The sequence below is a fragment of the Microcaecilia unicolor genome, chromosome 6, assembly GCF_901765095.1.
Source record: "Microcaecilia unicolor chromosome 6, aMicUni1.1, whole genome shotgun sequence".
NCBI classification, from domain to species: domain Eukaryota; kingdom Metazoa; phylum Chordata; class Amphibia; order Gymnophiona; family Siphonopidae; genus Microcaecilia; species Microcaecilia unicolor.
The window spans coordinates 81808793-81836274 of record NC_044036.1 but is presented as its reverse complement, the minus strand read 5'-3'; the positions used below and the strand labels follow the sequence as shown (position 1 = coordinate 81836274).

At 43.3% G+C, this 27482-nt stretch overlaps 1 protein-coding gene across 2 annotated transcripts in view; it reads left to right on the top strand.

Moving 5' to 3' along the window:
• The first annotated feature begins 50 nt into the window (after positions 1 to 50).
• Positions 51 to 27482, top strand: part of SASS6 (SAS-6 centriolar assembly protein) — a 116435-nt gene continuing 89003 nt past the window's right edge. For both annotated transcript variants that reach the window (XM_030207597.1, XM_030207596.1), the window contains exons 1-3: positions 51 to 221; positions 18088 to 18148; positions 25607 to 25686. In XM_030207597.1, coding sequence (XP_030063457.1) covers positions 157 to 221; positions 18088 to 18148; positions 25607 to 25686 — 206 coding nt within the window. In that variant the 5' untranslated portion in view covers positions 51 to 156. The remainder of the gene's footprint in view (positions 222 to 18087; positions 18149 to 25606; positions 25687 to 27482) is intronic.

The window sequence follows — 27482 nt, the reverse complement described above, 5'->3', positions numbered from 1 at the left end:
TGCGTGCTGCGTCAGCACAGGCCGTTGCCCAGCTTTGGCTGTTGCAGTAACGGCGGGCGGTCAGCTGCGACGAAGCGCCAATCTCAAAGCCGGGTGCGGTTGAGTTTTAGGAGTAACGTGGCGCTGCGCCGCAAGGAGAGGGATTATGACTGCAGCATGACGGAGGTTCTCTTCACGCAGGCAGTGCCGGTGCAGGTGAAGAGTAAGGACTGCGAGGAGAGGTGAGAGGGGCTGCGGTGGGACAGGGAGGAGGCCCAAGAAGACCTGCCGGGTATTTCCGGACGGTGGGTGGAGTTGGGGAGTCCAAGCATGGTGGGCTCGTCTTGCCTTTGCGAGCAGAGACTACTTCACGGCCCGCAAATACTGTACATAGATACAGGAGCAGGTGTTTACGTTTAAAAGCAGGTTTACGGCAATTGTAAGTTAGAGTGGTGAGTAGGAGCTTTTTCAACTAAGAGGGTATTTACTTTTGTATAGTTTTTTAAATTGTTACTAAATTCTTCAAATTGAAATCAGGTGTATTTTTTTCTTTGCTTCTCATATATGGGTTATGTGCTATACTGAGTAAGTATGTTCAGCAGCAGTCATGTGTTTTACTTCATTTATTTCTCTTCTGGATAAACCCTCAGGTTGAACCATCTACATTAATAATTGTGCTGAACTGTTATGCATCTTATCCAGTCAGACTACAGTTTATTTCATATTATTGTAGTTGTTTCATAATTTGGGGTATATGTAGGGTAATTCATTTTTTTTTCTTTAAGTGCTTAAAAACTGGACTTCATGGCTTTAAGTTTCTTCTTGTGATACTGTTTCTTGCATACAAAACTGGTGCTCTCTATATATGAGTATTGATTGAGAGGTGTATTATGACTGTTATAAATACTGTGATTTAGTTATCCCTTGTATTTGGTTCTGTGTATAGTTCTGCCTTACGTTTGGATATCGGCAGTTGAATTTTCTAGAGTTTGTTGTACATTCATTTTGTAAATGTATAATCTGCTAATCCAGAGAACATGTTTTATTGCTACTTAATTAAAGAGAAGACATAAGTTCAATTAAATTTAGCAAAGCATACGTAACAATATAGTGAAACCTTAAAAAAAAAAGTTAAAACAGCTAAAGCAATCTGATAACCACTGTCTCTGAGGTTTATAATAGTGTTAGGCCTCAATAAAACAGGCCTTATGTTCATCTTAATGCATAGAATATCGGTTTTCTGATGGAGCTATAATGGCAATGCATTTCATAAGATTTGGTCCATAGATGAGAGGTACTTGTTACAGAAGCTACAAAGGTGTAGTGGTTTGAACAAGTGGATACAAAGTTTCTGGAAGAACTTGGAGAACAGATGGATTAGTAAGGTCAGAGGATAGACTTCAGGTATTTTGTCTTACTGTTTCTGATGGATTTAAAGATCAACAGCACTGCTTTAAATTTTGTCTTTCAAATAGGAGCCACTGTAACACCCTTAAAAAAAAAAAACCCCAACCAAAAAACCAGGAGAGATCTTACCAGGGGCACATGCAGAGGAGGAAATGACTACTGTAATTAAGTTTGATCCTCTGGAATATAGATAGCTGGGTGGCAGATGGACATATGGATTGCTTGGTAACTTGTCTGTCTAGTGTAAAGGTGCAAGACATCATGCCTCACTTAAACATGATTTTAGAAGGCGTAGGGGAGAGTTGGTTGTCATGGTACATGGGGATACGAGTGACATAGGAAGTTGTAGAAGGGACGTTGCGGAAGCTAAATTTAAGTTTTTAGGAAAAAGTTGAGTGTGGTAGCCGTCCAATAAAAAAGGTATCATCTTATTTTCTTTTCCATGTTTTATTTTGTTTGATTTCTATTGATAACCTAGGAAAAAGTTGAAATCCAGGACTTTCAGGGTAATGTTCTCAGAAATTCTCCTTTTTCAATGTACAGGACCCCAGAGGCAGGCAGAGCTCTGAGTCTCAGTACATAGAAGAGACGTGCAGGGATGAGAGTTTGATTTGTGTGGAATTAGGCAACATTTTTGAGGAAAATAGAGCCTATTTGAAAGGATGATTGCCATCTTAACTAGAGTGGAACCATGCTGCTGCACTAACCTTTAAGAGTAGCTTCTAAATGAGATCATGAGGTAAAGAATTGCTCAGGAGGTCATTGTTAAGAATGCAGAATCTTCAAACTGCTGACGTTAGATTATTCTGATAGAGCGGTTGTGGTAAAAGCAGGTTCAAGTCCCACTGCTGTCCTTGTGATCTTGAGCAACTCACTTTTAAGCCTTTATTGCCTCAGGTACAAAATTACCCCCTGTTTACTAAACTGCGCGGCAATGCCAACACAACCTAAGTGAACAGGCTGTGTTGGTATTAGTGCACAGCAGCTGCTAGTGTGGCTTAGTAAACAGGGGGGTTAGATTGTGACCTGGGATCAGGGAAATAATCTAGTGTATCTGAATGTAACTCACTGTGCGCTGCTATTGAAAAGGTGTGAGGCTTAATATGAATGAATGAATAAAGACAAGCTGAAATAGCCTAGGTACATTTTAAATAAAGAATAGCTAGAGAGAAATGTTTCCAAATTACTCCCATTGACTGCTAGACAGGTTGTGAATAAAAATAAAAGTATTTGAATTGCTTCTATTTATTTATTTGCATTTGTATCCCACATTTTCCCACACATTTGCAGGCTCAATGTGGCTTACATTGCTCAGTCATGGTGTCACCACGACAGAATAGCATATACAATTATTAATTTCGTAAGAACATGGGAAACATAGAGGGGCATAATCGAATGAAAACGTCTATCTCCATGGGCGTTTATCTCCGAGAACGGGTCCGTGAAGGGGCGGACCGAACCGTATTTTCGCAAAAAATAGACGTCCATGTTTTATTCGACAATTTGTGAGCTGGGCGTTTTTGTTTTTCAGCGATAATGGAAAATGAAAGCGCCTAGCTCAAAAACGAATAAATCCAAGGCATTTGTTCGTGGGAGGGGCCAGGATTCGTAGTGCACTGGTCCCCCTCACATGCCAGGACACCAACCGGGCACCCTAGGGGGCACTTTTACAAAAAAAAAAAAAAAAAAGGTAAAAGAGCTCCCAGGTGCATAGCACCCTTCCCTTGTGTGTTGAGCCCCCCCTCAAAACCCACTGCCCACAAGGCTACACCATTACTATAGCCCTAAGGGGTGAAAGGGGGCACCTACATGTGGGTACAGTGGGTTTGGGGGGTTGGACGACTAATAAGCATTAAGCAGCACAATTGTAACAGGTAGGGGGGGGATGGGCCTGGGTCCACCTGCCTGAAGTCCACTGCACCCCCTAACAACTGCTCCAGGGACCTGCATACTGCTGCCAGGGAGGTGGGTATGACATTTGAGGGTGAAAATAAAAAGTTGTGAAACATCATTTTTTTGTGGTGGGAGGGGGTTAGTGACCACTGGGGGAGTCAGGGGAGGTCATCCCTGATTCTCTCTGGGGGCAATCTGGTCATTTAGGGCACTTTTTGGGGCCTTATTCGTGAAAAAACAGGGTCCAGGAAAAGTGCCCTAAATTCTAGCTACAAACGCATACTTTTTTCCAATTATCGGTGAAAGGCGCCCATCTCTGTTCGGGTGATAACCATGCCCCAGTCCCGCCTTCACCACGTCTCCGACACGCCCCCGTCAATTTTGTACGCTTCCGCGATGGAGTGCAGTTGAAAACGTCCAAGTTCGGCTTTTGATTATACCGCGTTATTCGTTTTTGTGAGATAAACGTCCATCTCCCGATTTAGGTCGGAACTTGGGTGTTTTTCTCGTTCGATTATAAGCAGGAAAGTGTATAAAAGCATCATGTATATAGATAACATTATCGGAATAACAGGTAATGCGGCAATGTATTAATGTTCAAATGATGGATTGTTATGGTATATTCTATTAAAGAGGTGAGTCTTCAAGGATTTCCGAAAGTTGAGTTGGTCATGCATTTTTTTTATAGCAGTTGGTAGTGCATTCTATAGCTGCGTACCTATGTAGGAGAAGCTGGAGTGGCCTAGTGGTTAGGGTGGTGGACTTTGGTCCTGGGGAACTGAGGAACTGAGTTCAATTCCCACTTCAGGCACAGGCAGTTCCTTGTGACTCTGGGCAAGTCACTTAACCTCCATTGCCCCATGTAAGCCGCATTGAGCCTGCCATGAGTGGGAAAGCGCGGGGTACAAAAATGTAACAAAAAAAAAATGTCAGTTTATATTTTAATCCTTTGCAGCTAGGGGAGTGGAGATTCAAGAGTGTGCGAGATCTTTTAGAGTTCCTGGGTGGTACATCTATGAGATTTGACATATGAATGCTAGAAGGTTATTTCTTTTTAGATTGAGTTGCATTATATTATATGTTTCTATACTGCTAATACCACTAGGTTCTATGGTTTACAATAACACAAGAGCCAAGGCAGTTGCTCAGGAAGCAATATTGGACTAATCTTGTAAAAAGTAAAGCCTTTATATTTTTGGAAAATTAATCAGAGTATTGAAACATAGCTGCAATCTTTTCCATATTTTTAGTGCTTGAACAGCAAGGAGTTTGTCATAAAATTTAAACCTTTTCACTCCCTTAAGTGTGAGCAAAACAAAAGGGGAGTTATGATCTTCTGCCTCTATTATTAGGAGTAAACTCTAAATGACACAACAAATAAGCTGGTCAGTTCTCATTTAAAATTCTATACAACGTGCAAGAAAATTTAAATAAGATCCTTGCTTCTGTAGGCAGCCAGTGAAGTTCTAAATAGCATGAATACATTTTATCTTTCTTCCGCAAGGAATAAATCAGACTTAAAGCAGTATTCTGGATAGTCTGTAATTTCCAAATAATTTGTTTAGAAGCACCTAAATATGAGATTATAATAATCCAATTTGGATAAAAGTAGTGGTTGTACCAGTAACCTGAACTGTTCAAATTAAGAAAAAAAAAAAGAAGGAAAAACCCCCCAACCTTTCTAATAATTCTTAAGCTCCCTTTTATCTAGCTGTGCTAGCTGCTGCCGGTGCGGTAATGCTGACAAAATCCATTCACTTTGAATGGGCTCCATTGGCATTGCTGCGCAGCAGCTGCTAATGTGGCTTGATAAAAGGGGAGCAAAGAGAGGGAACAAAGTACAAACCAAAATCCAAAGAACAAAAAGTACCAGGGGCCTTCAAAAAAAAGGGGGTAACGCCTTTAATCATATATTTTGTTGAAAACAATCCTTGAATGGACCCGACACGGTCCATGCTGATCTCGCTAATCAAGGAGTTCATCTACGAGAGTAATTCTTTGTTTAGTTGTGTGAGAAGGGATAACAGCGATGCAGCACATCGTTTTTCAGCAAACGTATTGAGCTCTACAATACAGTTGTACGTTATCTGCTACGCTACGTAACCCCTGACGCAGGCGCTGTGCGCCGAAACACAGACCGTGTCGGGTCCATTCAAGGATTGTTTTCAACAAAATATATGATTAAAGGCGTTACCCTCTTTTTTTTGAAGGCCCCTGGTGCTTGATAAAAGGGGGCCTTAATTTTCTCAGAAGGAAAAAAGAACTTTTTGTCAAAGCATTTAACATGTTACTCAAGAGAAAGAGATTGATCTAAATAAACCCTCAGAATCTTGATAACAGGTGATAATGTATATCTATTTTGGTCTATCATTAAATGATGTATTTGTGAATTAGGATTATCAAGCAATAAAAAGTTTTGTTTCATCAGTGTTTAATTTTAGTTTATATTGCCTGCCACACCCAAGAACTTATTAGTGTTAGATATTTTTGAACCACACCTAACCCAAAGATGTATAGACTGGAATCATTACAGTAATATGTTCCATACAACTAGAAGAAACCTTCCCTAGTTAATTCTGCACCCAATGAATGCAGAAAAATACTGAATATCATGGGCGATAATGGGGAGCCCTGTGGAACTCCAGAAGAATTAGACTAACTCTCTGATAACACCCCTCCAAACTTGAGCTTATAAAACCTGGTGGCCAAAAAACCTCTGAACCAGCTTATAACGTTACCATCAATTCCAATTTGTTTAAGTACAAAGAATAAAATATGGTCCACCAGGTCAAACACTGAAGAAAGGTCAAATTATAAGAACCTTACTGTTATCACATATTAGGTGTTTGTCTTTGTTAAAAATTGAACTCAGCACCATATCTATGCTATGCCAAGATTGAAAGCCTGATTGAGTATAATGCATTACATGATATTTTGTCAGAAACTCTCATTCAGCTGAGAACAGACCAACCCTTCCATAAGTTTTACAAAAAAGGGAATAGAAGAAACCAGTCTCAAGTTAGACACTAGTCCACTAGATTCTTTGAGATCTTTCAAAATGGGCGTAATAACATTCTCTCCAGAAGTGATCCTGCAGATACTGAATCCAATTAAACAGAAAAGAAAAAAAATTCTTGAAGAGGTTACACCATTAAAGATAGAAGGTGAGGATCTAACATACAATACTTTTTTTTTTTTTTTTTATATATAGAGTAGTTTTGGAACAATGATTTAAAAAAAAAAAAAAAAGCCCTATCAATAGGCGGAAAAAATAATTCCAGATCCAGTGTCTTGGTGGAATAAATAGTAGCATCAAGTTCCTTAAGTTGATTTACATTAAAGGCTCTAACCGTTGCAATTTTAGGGCCCTGTTTACTAAGGCTTGTTAGCATTTTTAATGCGCCTACAATTAGCACGCGTGCTAACCGTGTAGGCGCCTATAGGGATAATGTAGGTGTTTACACGGTTAACGCATGTACATGGTTGCACGTTAAAAATGCTAACACGCCTTAGTAAACAGGGCTCTTAGTCTGAAGAAAAACGTTAACTCCATTAGCCATAGGAACATTGTCCCTATTTAACCTGGACACCTGAAGTATCAGCCAATATATTAACTAACTGAAATAAAGCTTTTATATTGGAAACATCTGTACCGCGTTTTCCTCGTAGCATTCAAAGTTGTTTTCATAAATAAAGATTGCCTGCTTCTAATTATTTTTTATATTCAGATCTTGAGATCTTATCCATTTCTGCTCCAATCTCCTACATGCTTGTCCTATATAATAATTTGCACCTCCAACGTTCCATCGCTGTCTGGCTGCCTGGGTTCATAACATCAAATGACGTCAGCCAGCCTCCAGCGTTCCGTTCCCCCTCACTGCCCCGCCCTCGCGTCAAAATGTAATGATGTCAGAGGGCGGAACAGTGAGAGGGAAGGGAACGCTGGAGGCAAGCTGAACTGACGTTAGGGGATGTTATGAAAGCAGACAGCGATGGAACCCCGCGGTACAATTTAGGGTGGCGGGAAGCGGGCAAACACAGTAAGCAATGGTGTGAGACTGAGAGGCGAAGGACAGCAGCCTAAGACGCTACATTCCCCCTCACTGTCCCGCACTCACAAAAAGACGTTATGATGTAAGAGGGCAGAACAGTGAGAGGGAAGGGAAAGCTGGAGGCAAGCTGAGCTGATGTTAGGCAGACACGTAACCGCAAGGTACCCAGCGGACTACACAGCACATAAATTTATATATAACAGAAAAAACAGGATAATATCTGAAAAAGAAAAGGATACAAAACACACAGACAGTGCAATCACTGTCACACACTCTCTGTCTCACACAGACACACTCACACTCTCTTTCTCAATAACACACACGCGCACACACACACTCTCTCTCTTTCTCAATAACACACGCGCACACACACACTCTCTCTCTTTCTCAATAACACACGAGCACACACACTCTCTCTTTCTCAATAACACTCGCGCACACACACTCTCTCTTTCTCAATAACACTCACGCGCACACACACTCTCTCTTTCTCAATAACACTCACGCGCACACACACACTTTCTCAATAACGCGCACACACACACTTTCTCAATAACGCGCACACACACTCTTTCTCAATAACGCGCACACACTCTCTCTCTCTCTCTTTCTCAATAACGCGCACACTCTCTCTCTCTTTCTCAATAACGCGCACACTCTCTCTCTCTCTCTCTTTCTCAATAACGCGCACACTCTCTCTCTTTCTCAATAACACTGTAACCAGGGCCCCCTTCCAGGTGGGAGCCGGGGTTGACGCTGCTTAGCTTTCACTGGCTTCCGTCTGCTTTCCTAGCCAGCCACCGCACTTTCACTTGCTCTCCCTCTCCACCTTGCCAGCTGCTGAGAAAATCAGTCCCATTCCAGCAGAAAGAGCAATCCAAGTTCTTTATTGTTACAGATGTCAGCCTTGTCTAAACACCTCCAACTATCAGCAAACTTTAATCCATTTTCAATTACAGGCTTTTGTTTTAAATTCTACCTCCCAAACCTCCAGCCACACTATCTTCACCGCAGATAGTTTTGGAGATTTAGCTGGAACCACCTCCTCTCTCACTTCCTACAGTTTTAAGTTCCCCCAAAATGCACATGCCTTTCTGTCTTAAAACCCTTCCCTCCCTTCCACAGCACTACCTCTTGGGAACAGCCAATATGGTAGCAAGTTGTGCTTTCCAGTTGCTCCCCCACTGCTTTGCTCCCAGCTTAACCCAACTCCACAACCGGGGCAATGCTGAGGCCACAAAAGCTCTCACCCTGTCTGCACGGGTTAGAGCCAAACCACCCACCTCCATACATTCCCCCTTACCTTCTCCTTCTACCTCTTCTTTATTCCACTCCATCTCCTCCTCCTCCCCAAGCTCCACCAGCTGTTCCCCATCTCCAGGATCAGACCTCATCTCCCAATCAGTCATTCCACCCTCCCCCTCCTGAGAGTTCAGCTGACCCTGCACTGGCTTCTGGGGAGTGTAGTTTTTCTCCTGCATTACAGCTTTCCCTGGCAGTTTGATCCCTAGAGGGCGCCCTGCTCTCCTAGCTGGGCTGAATGACAGGGGATGATGCCGGCTGAAAGAACCACTATCCCCTCTCCCTCGTACCAACCCTCCAGAGTGCTCACAACACGCACACTCTCTCTCTCTCTCTCTTTCTCAATAACACGCACACTCTCTCTCTCTTTCTCAATAACACGCACACTCTCTCTCTCTCTCTCTCTCTCTTTCTCAATAACACGCACACTCTCTCTCTTTCTCAATAACACGCACACTCTCTCTCTCTTTCTCAATAACACGCACACTCTCTCTCTCTCTCTCTCTTTCTCAATAACACGCACACTCTCTCTCTCTCTTAATAACACGCACACTCTCTCTCTTTCTCAATAACACGCACACACTCTCTCTCTTTCTCACTAACACGCACACTCTCTCTCTCTTTCTCACTAACACGCACATTCTCTCTCTTTCTCAATAACACGCACACTCTCTCTCTCTCTCTTTCTCAATAACACGCACACTCTCTCTCTCAATAACACGCACTCTCTCTCTTTCTCAATAACACGCACACTCTCTCTCTCTCTCAATAACACGCACACTCTCTCTCTCTCTCTTTCTCAATAACACACGCGCTCTCTCTCTTTCTCAATAACACACGCGCTCTCTCTCTCAATAACGCGCTCTCGCTCTCTTTCTCAATAACGCGCTCTCGCTCTCTCTCTCAATAACGCGCTCTCTCTTTCTCAATAACGCGCTCTCGCTCTCTCAATAACGCGCTCTCTCTCTTTCTCAATAACGCGCGCTCTCTCTCTTTCTCAATAACGCGCGCTCTCTCTCTCTCTCTCTCTCTCTCTCAATAACACACGCGCTCTCTCTCTCTCAATAACACACGCGCTCTCTCTCTCTCAATAACACACGCGCTCTCTCTCTCTCTCTCTCAATAACACACGCGCTCTCTCTCTCTCTCAATAACACACGCGCTCTCTCTCTCTCAATAACACACACGCGCTCTCTCGCTCTCTCTCAATAACACACACGCGCTCTCTCTCTTTCTCAATAACACACACGCGCTCTCTCTCTCTTTCTCAATAACACACGCGCGCTCTCTCTCTCTCTCTTTCTCAATAACGCGCGCTCTCTCTCTCTTAATAACACGCGCTCTCTCGCTCTCTCTCTTTCTCAATAACGCGCGCTCTCTCTCTCTTTCTCAATAACGCGCGCTCTCTCTTTCTCAATAACACGCGCTCTCTCTTTCTCAATAACACGCGCTCTCTCTTTCTCAATAACACACGCGCTCTCTCTTTCTCAATAACACGCGCGCTCTCTCTTTCTCAATAACACGCGCTCTCTCTTTCTCAATAACACGCGCTCTCTCTCTCTCTCAATAACACACGCGCTCTCTCTCTTTCTCAATAACACGCGCGCGCTCTCTCTCTCTTTCTCAATAACACGCGCGCTCTCTCTCTCTCTCTTAATAACACGCGCGCTCTCTCTCTCTCTCTTAATAACACGCGCGCTCTCTCTCTCTCTCTTTCTCAATAACACGCGCGCTCTCTCTCTCTCTCTTTCTCAATAACACGCGCGCTCTCTCTCTCTCTTTCTCAATAACACACGCGCTCTCTCTCTCTCTCAATAACACACGCGCTCTCTCTCAATAACACACGCGCTCTCTCTCAATAACACACGCGCTCTCTCTCTCTCTTTCTCAATAACACACACGTTCTCTCTCTCTTTCTCAATAACACACACGCGCTCTCTCTCTCTCTCTTTCTCAATAACGCGCGCTCTCTCTCTCTTTCTCAATAACACGCGCTCTCTCTCTTTCTTTCTCAATAACACGCGCTCTCTCTTTCTCAATAACACGCGCTCTCTCTCTCTCTCAATAACACACGCGCTCTCTCTCTCTCTCAATAACACACGCGCTCTCTCTCTCTCTTTCTCAATAACACACGCGCTCTCTCTCTCAATAACACACGCGCTCTCTCTTTTTCTCAATAACACACGCGCTCTCTCTCTTTCTCAATAACACACGCGCGCTCTCTCTCTCTCTCTCTTTCTCAATAACACACGCGCGCTCTCTCTCTCTTTCTCAATAACACGCGCGCTCTCTCTCTCTCTCTTTCTCAATAACACACGCGCTCTCTCTCTCTCAATAACACGCGCGCTCTCTCTCTTTCTCAATAACACGCGCGCTCTCTCTCTTTCTCAATAACACGCGCGCTCTCTCTCTTTCTCAATAACACGCGCGCGCTCTCTCTTTCTCAATAACACGCGCGTGCTCTCTCTTTCTTTCTCAATAACACGCGCGCGCTCTCTCTTTCTTTCTCAGTAACGCGCGCGCTCTCTCTTTCTTTCTCAATAACACGCGCTCTCTCTCTCTCTCACACCACTGTGTTAGGGATAAAAGTTCTGCAAGAAATATAATACTACGTGGAATTTTTATGGATATAATTCTGTGTATGATGGGGAATAATATAGTGGTGGAGTATACACCTGATGAACATAAAAACCAGTCAAATGCTAACAAATTTGGTAATGAAATGAGATATTTCATTTACCCTGATGTTTGACAAAATGTCTTATTTGTTCATGATTGCACAGCGAGGTTGAACCTAAGGGCTGCTTCTAGGCTTATGGATTTGTTCCATGTCTAGTTGAGCGTGGAGTTTGGCTTTGTAGCCCTCCAATTCACAAACGCTATTGGTTGCTGCTTTGGCCTCTGTCCTCTGGAACCTCGCCTAGGGTTGTGGATCCTCATCCCCCATATTGCCTGGTATCCCTGTGGAGTAGACATCCTCCAGGCTCCTTTGCAACCCCAGGTTCATTTTTTAAAGAGCCTCTCAGTTCTTCCCTATGTTGGGAATAAAACTGAGTTTTGCTGCTACTGCATCTTTAAGAACTCCTGTTTAGAAAGAGTAGCACAGAGCTTTTACTGCCAGTGAGGGATTTCCCCAATTAGTACACCAGCTGGCATATTTTCAAAGCACTTAGCTGTACAAAGTTTCATAGGTTACTATGGAACTTTGGAAGGCTAAGTGCTTTGAAAATGAGCCCCCAGGAGAGCTTGGGGAGCAACAGTGCTGGCCAGACTTTGGCCTGAGGGAATCTCCCGAGGTTTGGCAGAACCCCCCCCCCCCCCCCCCCCCCCGCGCGTCTGCCACACAGTGGGAAATGCTGACAATCAGGCGCTGCAGATCCTGCAAGGGACTGCAGCTTAGTACAGTTGGAAATGGCCCCATAGGAGAGGGGGCACAGTTGGGTCCGGCTCTGCTTCTCCTTCTCCGGAGGCATCAGGACATGAGGTCCTGATGTCTCTGGCAGGAGCCACAGACATTTTTTCTTCATTAATTTCTGCTGCGTTTTGATGCATCAGGAACCTATTCCTTCCCACTATGGAGTTGGGGGTTCTTGTCCCCTATCTCCCCCTTAGGCTTATCTGCTGGGAGGGCCCAATAGGGCCCTGGGTAGTTCTTGGCGCCAGAGCTTGGCTCAGATGATCAAACAAGCCCTGGTGGTGGACGGGGGGGGGGGGGGGGGGGGCTGCTTCTCTGGGAGCCACTCCGGGAGCCAAACAGCATAGGGCAGAAGCCATAAAGGCACCGGTGCCTTTGGGAGCAGTGTGTGTGTGTGTGGGGGGGGGGGGGGGGGGTTAAGCTCGGTTAAGCTCCTGAGGATCCATTCCTTCTGAACAGGATTCCTTTATGTTTCAAAATCCTTTTCTGCTCTCTTCAAGCTTTCTTTTACCATACAACCTCTGGATTCTACTTTCTAGTTTCATCTCATCAGACTTAATCTCTAGTTTACAGTAATAACCTTTACTTTGAGGTGTACACTTCATAGTACACACACACACTTAATACTGTTAACAACACTGTGGGTTTTTGGTGTTGGCTACTTTTGAGCATGACTTGGGCTACAAAATTTTTCACCATCTGGCAACGGACACTGACTGTGAGAATTGTATAAGATCCCTATGCAATTCCCACCCAGCCAGTATTTTTCAGTCTCCCAGCAGATGGTAGATGTGCAGCCTGTCAAGCCTGTGCCTGTCTGTAATGCCTTGAGTGATGAGTTTTTGCCTCTTCTCTCTTGTGATTCTTTGGGGGGGGGAGAAAGAAAGAAAAAGCAGCTAATACAATCTCTTTGCCTCTGCTGGTCCACGGGGGTCGCTGCTTCCCTCAGGGATGCTATACCCAGAAGGCCGGGTCCCCCCTGCCACGAGTTGCAGACCCCTCCCCCCTTCTGGGTGGGCTGTGTTTGTCATCTCTGCTCCGGGTTCTGGAAGCCTTGAGTCCCTCTCCAGTGCGGCTGCAGAGCCATTTTTGCCTGAAAAGCAGGGCCGGGGCTAGGGACTCTGGTGCCCCCCCTTTGCAAACTATCAGTTGGTGCCTGCCCCCCTCCCATCTAGTATCTCCCCCTTCTCCTAGGGGCACTACTTTGGAATACTTAGCAGAGTGACAGGAACGTCTCTTTCACTTCTGCCGCTATGCCTCTAGTCAAATGAGTCTGGCACGCTGGCATGACGGGAGCGTCTCTTCACTGCTGATGCTCTGCCTCTAGTCAAATGAGTCTGGCACGCTGGCATGACGGGAGCGTCTCTTCACTGCTGATGCTCTGCCTCTAGTCAAACGAGTCTGGCATGCCGGCATGACTGGGGCATCTCTTTCACTGCTGCCGCTCTGCCTCTAGTCAAATGAGTCTTGCACAAGAGACCAGACTTGGGGGAAGGAGAGAGAAACAGCTTAACCTGTAGACCAGGTAAGGTCAGGGGCTGGTATGTTGGCACCCTTAATTTCTGGTGCCCTGGGCCAGAGCCTCGCCTGGTCCAATGGTTAAGCTAGCCTTGGGAGGATATCACGGTTTTCTGTATTTTTCATAGGGAAGAACTGTCTGAGCTCATTTCTCAAGTTTCCATTGTTCTAAATTCTGAAGATAAGGTGGTGGAGAAGAGTATAGCCAAAAAGCTCTCAAGGTGCCTGGTTTTCGTATAGAGACTCTTCGGTCGGTCTTCATAGCCGTTCAGAATGGGGAATCTTTCACCTCGATACTTATCTGCATATTCCCATACATTCAGCTCATTAATGGTCATTAATGGTGTCGGTTTTGCTTTCCTGGGTTGGCATGTCTAGTTTTGCGCCCTCCCTTTTGGGCTGGCAACTGCACTCAGGACTTTTTCCAAGATCATGTTGGTGGTTGCAGCAGCCTTAAGCTATTATTATTTATTTCTAAAACGTTTAGACCAGATTGCATGATTTAAAATTCTCAGCAGGTTACAATTGCACACAGATAAATACATATAATCATAGAAACATGCCGGCAAATAAGGGCCAAAAGGTCCATCTAGTCTGCCCATCTTCAGTAACCACTAACTCTTTCCTAAGGGATCTCACATGCCTGTCTTACGCTCTCTTAAACCCTGACACAGTCCCTGTGTCCACGACCTCCACCACCCTTTCCGTGAAAGAGTATTTTCTTAGATTCCTCCTCTCTATTTTTCATCGTATGCCCCCATCACATTAACAACAATAATAAAAATTGGATAATTTTCACCAGAGCAATTCAAGTCTTATACATCATTGGCCCATCAATAATTATTATTATTAATATTAAAGTCTTCAATGATTTTTTTTTAAAAACTGGTCTAACTTCTTAATTGATCTTACAAAGGCAGACTATTCCACAGATTCGGCCCAGCAACATAAACAATTGATCTGTACTCTTCTAAACGAATTAACCGGAAGGAAGGCACATCCTACACATTTAATGAAGCAGATCTCAAAGGACTAATTGGTTTGTGCAAGTGAAATGTAGCTGATATCATACAAGGCATTAAATCCATTAAAACCTTAACAACCAACAAATCTTAAATCGTATTCTGTATTCAACTGGTAACCAATATAAACTAACTAAGGCTCCAGATATATGATCATATCTTAATAAATCACACAGAATTCTAGCAGTGGCATTCTGTGCCAATTGTAGAGCCCTCAAAGACTTAAGTAAGGAGGGCATTCTGGTTCACTCCTATTTGGATGGTTGGCTGATCAGGGCAAAGTCCTTCAGAGACAGCAAACAGCACACTGCTTGTGTGGTCCAGTTTCTTGAGCAGATGAGGTGGTTTGTCAATCGCTCCAAGAGTCTTCTTGTCGCTTCCCAGACACCCAACTATCTGGGATTTCACTTTGACATCTAGTTGGGGTAAGTGTTTCTGCAAGTTGCAAGCTCAGGTTAGTCGCCTCCTGTCGGAGGTTTTCCTTTGAGCATGGGATTGTCTGCAAGTGTTTGGGTCCATGGCAGTGACTCTGGAAGTGGTTCCATGGGCCACGGCACATATGCATCCTTTGTAGCTGTAGCTGGCGTTCCTGGCCCTTTGGCCTCAGCAAAATGATGCTGTGGAGAAGTGGGTTCTTTTGAAGGGGGGGAGACCTTCTCTAGTCTCCAGTGATTGGTTACAGACCACCTGTTTAACCAAAGGTATGCCATTAGAACCTGGAGTGGACGTTGGTGACCACAGATGCTAGTCTCAGCGGCTGCGGGGCCCATTGGCTGCCTTTTTGAGGTAAGCTTGCATTTGGAGCAAATCTGGGGCAGCTGTTTAGGTCCTGGGGTCCTCCTAGTGTCGGCTATTGACAGAGGGCAAGCCTAACTATTATTTTCATTCCACTCAGCCTAGTCTTATGTTTCATGGGGCCTGATTCTGCAGACCAGGTGCTTCTCTCTATCAGAAGTCCTGTTTCATCACACTTGAGAGTCCTGGCATGCTGACAAAAGGAACTCTGCTTCGCTCTGGGTCTATCACCGTCTCCCACTTCTCCCTAGGATGGGGTTTCGGTTCACTCTTTAGCAAGATGCCTCTCCCGATTCCATGAGTAGAAGGTCATCTTTTCTCTGGTCAAGGTGTCTTGACTATCCTAGAGCAGGATTGCAGACTGGCCTTTGTTCTTTCCACTGCACGTTTCCTTGACATCCAAGTTCCAATACAATTTTCTCTCTGGTCAAGCCACCTGGCCTACACTTCTTCCATTGGGCACATGGAGTCTGTCTCCGATTGTGCTTCTATAATGGACAGGCAGGGGATTACTTACCCTGGGCTTAGGTATCACAGAGGTCACGGGGTGTGTGTGGTTCTGCAGTTTACTGTATGAACATTGCATCCTATCCTGGTTGGTTTAGCAGGCGGTTTCTCGCCTCCCTGGATCTCGGGCAGCAGGCATTTCTGTTCCCATTTGGCTGCCCTACAGAAGTTTTTTGTGATTAGCCATCTTTGGAGGCCATTATTCATTTATGGCCATGACAGTTATCCTTTCCCATCTCAAGGATTTTTCCTTCAGGGTCACTGTGAATAGTGACAGCCTTCATTTTCAAGACTGTGTTGTGGATTCTTCGTCTGTCACTGATGGGCTGCTTTGTGCCTTTTCCTATCAAGAGAGGCTGCACGTTTCTTCCCAGATCGCTAATCTTCAGTCATTAAGATTGCACTTTATATGGACGTCTGTTGTTTCTGGCTCTATCTGGGAGTCTCTATGAGGGTTATTCTCTGTTTAGTGCGGAAGTTCTTCCTCTTGCTCTCTTGGGCAGGGTGTACACTCAAGTCTGGGTCTGCTTCCCTTCCTTGTCCTGGGAACTAGGGGTCTGTTCAAGTGCTAGTCACTATGGGCTCTCCCTTGAGCGGTCTTCCTGGGTCAGATTCCACATCTCATCATTTCAAGGGGTCCTTCTCGGCTGTTTGTATCTATCTCTTTGGACCTTCCCAGGAATACTCAGCCTGGCTTGAGGATTTCTTTATGACCATCCTCTTTGAAGCTAGCCCAGAAATCAGATTGCCCTTAGTAACCTTTGCAAATATTCTGCTTCCTCGCACCTTAATTAACACCTAATTCAGGTCAGTAGCAGTGCTACCTCTCCAGCAGGCAAGAACAGAAAATAACTTTTTTAGGACAGTTTAAGCCTTGCTACTATCCTTTTATACTCTTGGCTGTTAAGTTTCTACCTCTAGAGAAAGTTTCAGTTTAAAACTATGGGGAAAAGGGTTGTACACTATGGAAACTAGTTAATGCTTGCTTCTCTTTCATTTTTATTTTTTTTTTGTAAGACTGAACTGGGCGCTACTGTTCCTTCTAGAGATTATTAATGCTGTGGCAAAAAATTCAAGTTTTAAAACTATGGGGAAAAGGGTATGGAGACTAGCTAATAAAGTTTGCTTCCTTTATTTTTATTTATTTATTTTTTATTCTGTGTTTATCAATATCCTACAATTCCTCTTTTAAACCCAATCCAAGCACAGAATAAAATAATGTCACTTATCCACAGAAATGTCCTCTTCTCTCAGAACTTCTCAGAAAGAAGGGGTAAGCAGGGATACGGGCAGTAGCCCAGACGAGGTTTGGGATCTCCACGCTTTGTTCCGTTGAGATTCTCTGGAATTCTCCTGTAGGAAGGCTGATGAGCCCCCCCCCCCCCCCCCCCCACTACCATTTTTTTCTTCCTTGAGTGTTTTCTGCCTTTCACTTATTACTATAGTTCTTCCTACTTGCTTGTTGTTCGTCATGTACTTCTGCTTTTTTTTTGGATGTGGCCATTGTGTTCCGGCGGGCAGAGCTTTGTTCATGCTTTGTTTGAGCTGTACATCCTGTAATGCGGCTTCATAAACCATGGTTGCTCTGAGTCCAGGAGCCTGTCACGTCTGTCTTTCAAGCAGGGAAATCACTTCCCTCCTGGTTCCGGGTGCCTTCTGCTCGAACTGTCACGCCTTGCTAGTGAGCAATCAGACAATATAAACTTTCTTGCTTTTTATTTCTTTCCTGTGGATTCTTATGATGTTGCTGATGGTTTATAAGCCTTTATTACAGTCGAGAAATCATTCAAAGTTGTGGGTATTTTTTAAATTGGGAGTGGTGCTAATTGTTTGTTTTCTAGCCTGAATGTGCATTGTCTGTACCTTGCAACTTTGGGTGTTTAGGTTCTTGGGTGCGCTTCTTTTTGATTAAGACTTGAAGAAAAGCTCTCTGCTGAGATAAAACCCTTCTTTCTGCTCTTGAGTCAGGAGGCAGCAACATTCTAAATCCTTCTTCTACCCCCCCCCCCCCCCCCCCCCCCGAAAAACAACAAAAACCTGTGCAAGATGCTAACACCTCAGCAGACCTAGATAAGAACATAAATCATAGATCTCCTGAACTATGGCCAGCCTATGATGCCAACCAAAACATTACATTATTATACGTGATATACATTTTAACTTGAACATGCCTAACAATTACTTATTTGCTCTACAGGAGAGTAAATGTTCGAGTTCATATTGAGTTGCAGTCAGCTTTGAATCCTATTCACAGAAAGGTATGTATTATTTTATGAATTTGATAGTACTGTCAGCTAGCCAACATTTGTGGGCGGTTTCTTTTTAAGTGTTTTCAGCTTTTGTTGCCTAGCAGATTTAAGCTGTTCAGTTATTCTTAAATTCTACGTTTTAAAATACTGAAAGCTGCTTTATAGCTAAAAATTGCCAGTATTGTCACCAGTTTGTTGTGTCTTGGCATACACGCATCTAAATAAAAATTTTTATTTCTTATTTTGTATTTGTCTGTTAATAATTGAAGGGAAGTATTATGAACCAGAATTAGAAGTGCAGAAGTATTTGATTTCTACAGAAGCCATATCTATTTGTTGGTAATGTCATTTTGTTTACAAGTGACATGCTATGTTAGTTGTACTGCACTCGATTTTAGGTGAACGCTTTAACAATAGTGAGGTCTATTCAAAGTAATTTAACAGGGCAGGAGAAGCTCCTGCTTGTTAAATCACTCTGGCTGGCCCAGGAGCAAATATTCAGCATCACTTAACCGGATAGTACAGTTGAATATCTACTTTGCCTTGATGTATTCTGGCTAGTGCCAGGGTGGACTGGGGGGTGGAGTGGGAATAATGCAGGTACAAGAGATATTCACGGTGCCTGCATAGCTAATTGGGCATGTTGGACCACATAATTAGCAGTCCTATGTTGCCTGTTATCTGTGCAGGTATGGCACTAAATATCATACATCGACAGATTTCAGGCACTGCCAAAGACTTGAGTATTCAGTGCCGGTTCATGGATAGGTCTAATTTAGTTGACAATGGTCAGTGTTTTAAAGGAACACCGACTGCCGCTAGCTGAACGTTGCCCAGAGTATTTTTAGTGTTGAACATTTTTATTGATGAGAATGCAAAGGAACATATCAAGTCAAATGTGCACATAAAGATACAATTATGAAGTATTTTTAATATGGCTATACAGTTACCTGCTTCTGACAACCAACATGATTGTAATTTAGGTTGATGACAACTTTTCTTTGAAATAAGAGAGAGGCAGTGCCTCATGACGAACTTTCTCTTTTGATAGATGCCCAAATATTTGGGTGGTTGTTGAAATGCTCTGTTTATTTTCATAAGTGAGACTAGTTCAGTTTTAACACTGATGTCCTTTTTAGCTGAGTAGTAGTTTTTTTTTTTTTTTTTAAGATGCAAATTAAAATGAGGTTTTAAGACTTTTTTTTTCTTGTTTCCGGTGTTATATATATATATATATATATATATATATATATATATATATATATATACACAGTGCAATCTGCTTAAGTACAAGGGTCTGGGACCAAAGAAATGCGTGCACTTAACCGTTGTGACCCAAAGAAGCTTGACAACTGATAAACATATGTACAGTACTGTTATACATACAGTATACAGTCTCCGTTAACTGACGTTAGGCTTACTTGAAGTAATTAGTTATAGTCTTCTGTACACTGTTGGGTCTGTGAGTTCCATAGACTACGTCTGCCAGACGGTAGAAACTGTCATAGCACTGACATCCAGTGGCCTCCAGATAGGCCCACACAGTGTTGAGACTCTAGCGCTCTTGCAAAAGTGACAGGTGGAGGTTGTTGAATTTCGTCAACATGTGCCTCGCTGCTCATTTCATCCTCTGTTTCATCATCAGCCGTTGTTGCCTGCGTGTAGGCGCATATCTCTACATCAGTGCTGTCGTCTGCTGTTTGTAGATCGTAATCAACAGCTACATAGCGATGAAACTCATCTTTAGTAACACCGGCTGGGATGTCAATAGCCTGTTCATCTGACGCGTTTGCAACAGCTGCATCTGTTTCGTCCCTCTCCACATCCTTAACAAAGCTTGCCTGCTTGTAGCAGTATAACATGATTCCAGGCTTCTTTCTGCATATGTAGGGAATCCAACAGTGATAGATTACGAGCCAGTTCAACAGCACGTTTATCCTTGCCAGTCTGGTCATCCATAACGCTCATCAGACGACGTAGCACAAGAGCTCAATAATGTTGTTTGAAATTGGCTATTATGCCCTGATCCATAGGTTGGATCAGAGAGGTAGTGTTTGGTGGCAGGAAAACCACCTTGACGTTTGACAGCCTGACATCATCCCTGTGTGCAGCACAATTATCAGAAAGCAACAAAATCTGACGCTTTTGTGCCCGCATTCTAGTGTCTAACTTCTTTAGCCACTGCTTCCAAATTTCCCCAATCAGCCATGAATTTTTGTTAGCCTCGTACGACACAGGAAGTCGCTTAACATTCTTGAAGCAACAGGGCTGTTTGCTCTTTCCAGTGACGAGTGGTTCCAACTTCTCGCTCCCATCCATATTGCAGCAAAGGAGGATCGTCTGTCGGTCCTTCAACGTTTTACTTCCTGTAGTTTAAGCTTGTTTGAATGCAAGTGTTACATCAAGAATCGCTTGCCAGTAGAGACCGTTTTCATCAGCATTGAAAACGTCACGAGGTGCGAACTCGTTCAGGATGGTAGGAAGAACTGAAACAACCCAATTTTCAGCACCAAAGTCATCAGCGTCTTGTTTTTCACCATGCTGTTCCTCTCCTTCCATCTTTCCAACCATCCAACAGTGGCTTTGAATTCAGTTAGTCCAAGACTTTCAGCTAGCTGGTTAGCTTTCTCCATAAGCAGTGAACCACTGACAGGAAACTGTCTGCTCCTGACTCGAGAACCACCGAAGAAGAGCATCTTCTACCTCCTCAGCTTTTCCCGCCCATTTTCGTTTCCGTTGTGGATTTGTATTGTTTTGCCAGTCTTCCAGAAGCTGGTCTTTCTGCTTCAAGACATGTGAAATTTGACTGGGATTGACACCATATTCTTTAGCAATAGATGCTTGACTTTGTTTTCTAATTTTTTAAAGAACTTCTATTCGTTCAGCCATTGTTAAAGTATTATAGTTCCACCGCGACTCTAACAACATTCTTTCGCTTATTTTGCCTGTGGCAGTTAAAGGGGCGGTAAATTTGAAATCTCGGTTGTCATGTGCCAATCGGCTTCCATATTCCGTGTGCGCGCTTATGCGGAGTCTTTCCTGCAGAGGAGCGGTCTTAAACCACGCATATATGCGAATCTTGCACTTATCAGTGTTGCTCTAAACCAAAGTTTGTACCCAAAGAAATTGATGGTACCAAAAACGGGACCGAAGTACGGCATGCACTTAAATGGAGTGCACTTTATATACTCCCTTCTGGCCTCGTCAGATTTGGTTCCCTCTTCTTCTGGAGTTGTCCTCCGAGGAACCGTGTAGATTGGAATGTTTTCCAACCCTCATCACCCAGAACGAGGGGTCGCTTCTACATTCCAACCTCCAGTCTCTGGCTCTCACGGCCTGGATGTTGAGAGCTTAGAATTTTCCTCCTTGGGTCTTTCAGAGGGTGTCTCCAGAGTCTTGCTTGCTTCCAGGAAAGATTCCACAAAGAGGTGTTTCTCTTTCAAACGGAGGAGGTTTGCCGTCTGGTGTGACAGCAAGGCCCTAGATCCCTTTTCTTGTCCTACACAGACCCTGCTTGAATACCTTCTACACTTGTCAGAGTCTGGTCTCAAGACCAACTCCGTAAGGGTTCTCCTCAGTACAATTAGTGCTTATCATAGGCTTACCCTCTACACACCGATCTCTGGACAGCCTTTAGTTCGCTTCATGAGAGATTTGCTTTTGTCAAAGCTGCCGGCCAAACTTCCACCAGTGTCATGGGATCTCAATGTCGTTCTCACCCAGCTGATGAAAGCTCCTTTTGAGCCACTGAATTCCTGCCATCTGAAGTACTTGACCTGGAAGGTCATTTTTTTGGTGGCTATTACTTCAGCTCGTAGAGTCAGTGAGCTTCAAGCCCTGGTAGTGCATGCACCTTATATCAAGTTCCATCACAACAGAGTAGTCCTCCGCACGCACCCTAAGTTCCTGCCGAAGGTGGTGTCGGAGTTCCATGTCAACCAGTCAGTTGTCTTACCAACATTCTTTCCCCGCCCTGGCGAAAGCAGTTTGCATACCTTGGACTGCAAGAGAGCATTGGCCTTTTACGTGGAGCGGACGAAGCCCTTCAGACAGTCCGCCCAGTTGTTTGTTTCTTTCGATCCCAACAAGAGGGGAGTCGCCATCGGAAAACGCACAATCTCCAGTTGGCTAGCAGATTGCATTTCCTTCACTTTTATGCCCAAGCTGGGCTGACTCTAGAGGGCCATGTCACAGCTCATAATGTTAGAGCCATGGCTGCGTCAGTGGCTCACTTAATCAGCCTCCATTGAAGAGATTTGCAAGGCTGCAATGTGGTCATCAGTCCACACATTCACATCTCACTACTGCCTTCAGCAGGATACTCGAAGCGACAGTCGGTTTGGGCAGTCAGTGCTGCAGAATCTGTTCGGGGTTTAGAATCCAACTCCACCCCCCTAGACCCATTTTTGTTCTGTTCCAGGCTGCACTCCCAGTTAGATTGACCTGAAACCCTAAACAACTATGTTATGTCCTTGCCGTTGCGAGGCCCAATTGACCAATGTTCATTGTTTTGAGTGAGCCTGGTTGCTAGGGATACCCCACATGTGAGAGCAAGCAGCCTGCTTGTCCTCGGAGAAAGCGAAGATACTTACCTGTAGCAGGTATTCTCCGAGGACAGCAGGCTGATTGTTCTCACAAACTCGTCCACCTCCCCTTTGGAGTTGTTGTTGTTGTTGGTTTGTTTGTTTTTTTAATCATTTATTTATAATTTTTCATTTTACAAGGGTCGCTTTCAAACAGTAATACAGAGATGACTGTACAATAATACAATATTAGAAGAAAACAATCTCAACTAGATAAATGGATTATATACAATCTTTCTCTTTCTTAGACCACAAAATAAATAGGGAGAGTGAAACAAGACAAGGAGATCAATTAAACAACAGTAAACAAAGAAAACGTGGTATTAACCTGATTATCCCCAGTTATTATTTATCTAAATCATTATTCCACATTGATCATCAGGTTGGCTTCTTCAGACCCAAGACGGTGTATAGTCGATAAATTTTGTTGGAAACATACTTATTGTGCAATATTAGTGGAAATAATACACCTGATTTCATTTTTTTTCTCTTTTAAACAATTAATACCACTATGGCACTTTACTCTTATCAACACAGTCCTTTAGATAAATCTAATAATCTTGACTTCAGATTTCCGGTGTGTTTATTAATTCTTTGCTTCATAAAGTACACCTCTCCGCTGTATCGTTATTCTAACAGCGGGAATCCTCATTAATCATTTTTTACTTTTTCACTTTTTGTTCTTATTGCTTTTTTAACTTAGCACTTATCTTATCTTCCAGGCTTTCTCACTGGTTTGCTCTACAGTGCGCTTCTGTTTCGTAACATCTTCATCTGGAGCTAAACTTTTATACGCCAGTTCTTGTGCCAGTTATATCTTTTCTCTGCTTAGCTTCTCTGTCTCTTTGCTTGAGTATGTCTTTTAAAACCAGAAATTATTTAACAATGCAAACACTTGAATCTCTAAACCAATTCCCACTGATTAAGGTAATCCCAGTTTCACAGGTTTCACTTCTTTTGAATTAATATACTAAGAGGAATCATTTCAGAGGAAAATAAAACTTTAGGAGTCATACCTGGAACTCTGGGAAAACAACAATCTTGATATTAATCATCTGTAATATTCATTTTGTTCAAATTTTTCTGGTCTATTAACATTTTCAAAATCTTAACCGTTTCCTATTCCTGTAGAACTTCATTTGCTGCATCAATTTTCCATTCTCCAAGGATTCGATTAGATTATCCATGTGGCTCACCAGTAAGATCACATCTGAAGCAAAATTATTTACTACCACCGTTAGGTCCTGGCGCGCCTTCCAGATGATATTCAATGTAACCTCCACAGGAGCCAAAAACTCTAAGCTGATAGCTCTTACGGGTTTAGGAGTGGCACCGCCGACACGGGTTCAGCTGTAAACGACTTCCGTTTCAGCATACACTCCTGACTCACTCCTCCACTCCTTTGGGCATGGTGGTTAAATGATTTGAGAGCGATGAAGTTGTTTCCAGGTCCAAGAGTATCGACGCTCCTTCGCCGGTGCTGATCAAAGGACTCGTCAACCCAGTCATCTGTGGGCAGCTCGTCGCGCAGCGGTCCCACACTTGCTGCACAGGGGACAAAACGCTGGTCATCGGCGGCTGACCCCCCATTGTCCCCTTCCTCTCAGTTAAGGCAACTGCAAATGCAAAGAGGAAACTTCAAGTAAACAAAGAACTTCAGAGCACCGCCGACATGGGTTCAGCTGTAAACGACTTCCGTTTCAGCATACACTCCTGACTCACTCCTCCACTCCTTTGGGCATGGTGGTTAAATGATTTGAGAGCGATGAAGTGGTTTCCAGGTCCAAGAGTATCGACGCTCCTTCGCTGGTGCTGATCAAAGGACTCATCAACCCAGTCATCTGTGGGCAGCTCGTCGCGCAGCGGTCCCACACTTGCTGCACAGGGGACAAAACGCTGGTCATCGGCGGCTGACCCCCCATTGTCCCCTTCCTCTCAGTTAAGGCAAATGCAAAGAGGAAACTTCAAGTAAACAAAGAACTTCAGAGGACAGTTGGGCCGTTGAGCATACGAGCCTCAGGTCACCATCTTTCCACTCTCCCTAGTTTGGGACACTCTTTGTCTGGTTGCTCCTCAGAGGCCTGTCTGATATGGGTTACCCTTCAGCATAGCCCCCTGAGTCATTGAAACACGGAAGCCCCTCCACCACTACAAGGTGGTGTCCCTTCGGAGGGGGTTTTATTTGTTTTTATGGTTTTTGATTAAACTGAGGAGGCACGCTCGCGCAACGAGTGGGAACTTGTGCGCGCTGCACGCGCGCCAGAAGATTCTGGCAAAACTTTGTTTATACTTTGCTTGCAAAAAGTCAATTCCTGGGCCGACGCGGACGTCGACCCACGTGAGAACAATCAGCCTGCTGTCCTCGGAGAATACCTGCTACAGGTAAGTATCTTCGCGTTACTGGGTTAATGACCATGAACTGATGATTTAGACTGCATTAGGCTTGGCTTTGCAGGTAAATTGGAAACCCAAAACATAAGACTTGCCTTTGGTAGACTTAGCTTTGAGATAAGATACTAAAGAGCAGAAGGCATCACCAGCCCTCCTATAAGGGGAGTGAAGTCGTCTCTGAACTGATTTTTCTCCAGCTGTATTCGCTGGCAGGGGGACATAACCCACTCATCTGACAGGTCTGGCAGGACTCAAAGAAAGGACATTATCTGGTAAGTCAAGATTTCCCCTTAAAACAATATGCAATAGAAGACAATAACTACAGGATAGAGATGAAAAGACCCACCCTATTAAAATCCTTTCATTTTTATATTTAATCGGTCCGGTCCCAAGCCATTGCTAATGCTTTTTGAGGCATGCTGGTGTCTGAGTAGTATCTGTTAAAATGTATATTTGATATCCGACACTGTTGAACATTTTTTTTTCTTTCCAGGATTTAATAGTTCAGCTGACAGATGATACTGATCCTTTTTTTCTATTTCATCTTGTAATATCGGAGGAGGATTTTCAGAGGTGAGATTTATATACAAAAATTGACATAATTTGTGGTTCGTGCTTAGTAGATGATAATGTATTCAGAAGAAGCCCTGACTGCTGCTGATGGTAGTGTACATCTACTGACCTTTGTTTCTATAATGCAAGTATTGGTATATAATGGGGCTCATTTTCAAAGCACTTAGACTTACAAAGTTCCATAGGTTACTATGGAACTTGTAACTAAATGCTCTGAAAATACATCTATGTACTCTACACTGTTGATATTCTTTGGAAAATGTTTGAGGAAATGGATATGTGTGATGTCCCACAATTTTCTTATTGAAAACTCCAAATATACTACATACTTTTGAAACATTGCAGAACTATTTGGTGGATATGCAATAACTTCAGAAGAGTATCAGATGTTGAGTATAAATCATGCTGTGCCAATCTAAAATGTTCATGTGCCTGCACACATATACAGCGTGAGGAAAAAAAAAAAGTAACCTAGAGTTTTGCTGTAATTGCAATATGAAATTTACAGCTTTATTTGTTTCTGTCTACATTTATGTACCGAATGGAATGAGATTCTTTAAACACTACTACTACTACTACTACTACTACTACTACTACTATTTAGCATTTCTATAGCGCTACAAGGCATACGCAGCGCTGCACAAACATAGAAGAAAGACAGTCCCTGCTCAAAGAGCTTACAATCTAAACACAGTGAAGTTACTTTTTAGCACAACCACCCAGCAATTTTTGCGCATTCAAAAATATAAAAAACCAGGTACAAGCTTACTGTTAATGATGCCACAGTGATGTAGACTTTTGTCTTGGGAGCAATGTTGGAAGCCTATCACAAGCTCCACCCAAAGCTGCAAACGATCACCAATCTCAAGGAAGTGCTTCAGGGTCTGGGACAGCCTGCCGTAGGGACTGACCACCAGCAAGGCTGTTAACTTCCCAAAGTGATTAGCCTGTGTTACAGTTGGGGTGGATGTTTTGAAATTCTGACACACTAATTGTATCGTTTGAATGATATTTTACTATGTTTTAGCTCAAACATTTTTAATGCACAAAAGTCACTAGGTAGTAGCGCTAAAATGTCGGTAACATCAACTTGGCTTAAGACAATTAAATATTGTTTAATAGTAATACTTAAGTATGATAACTAAAGTACGTAGAAGTTGTCTTTGAAATTCAAAGTGGCTACTGAGAAAAGAGCAAAAAAACTGTAGGGGGTTACTTTTTTTGCTTCTAATCATGTGGTTTACTTAAAAAAATGAATACTCCTTGGTAACTGACCCCAAGTTCTGATACCAGGAAGCCAGTGTATGCTTACTTGAGGGAGTCTAGACATTTATGCTGCAAGGAGCAAGGTATGAACTAAAATTTCTCTAGTCTTACGGATTTGTACAGCTTCTGCACTCTTTCCAAATAATAGAAATATGAGCATTTCACTTGTGACTGAATAAAGGTTAACTTGCCAGAAGAGCTGAATTTGAAGACCATGCTAAAAGATGTGGACAGTATTTGTTGTCTTCTGGCAGTCTCTCCAACAGAGCAATGATTGTCAACTTCATCTGGAGGAAAGACTGAATATCCACATGATCTGATATTTCAAACGGTTTGTTAGGTGCTCCTAAAGACCAAATTTAAATTATTGGTCTAGGCCTGAATGCCCCATTCTAACATTTATTATTGACAGTTTGGTGGTTTCTTTGCACTTTTCCAACAGTGACATAGTAATAAAAAAGTGTTTTTATACTAGCATAAAAACACATTCTAGAAAAAAAATGTAGCATATAATATGTCTTAAATAGCAG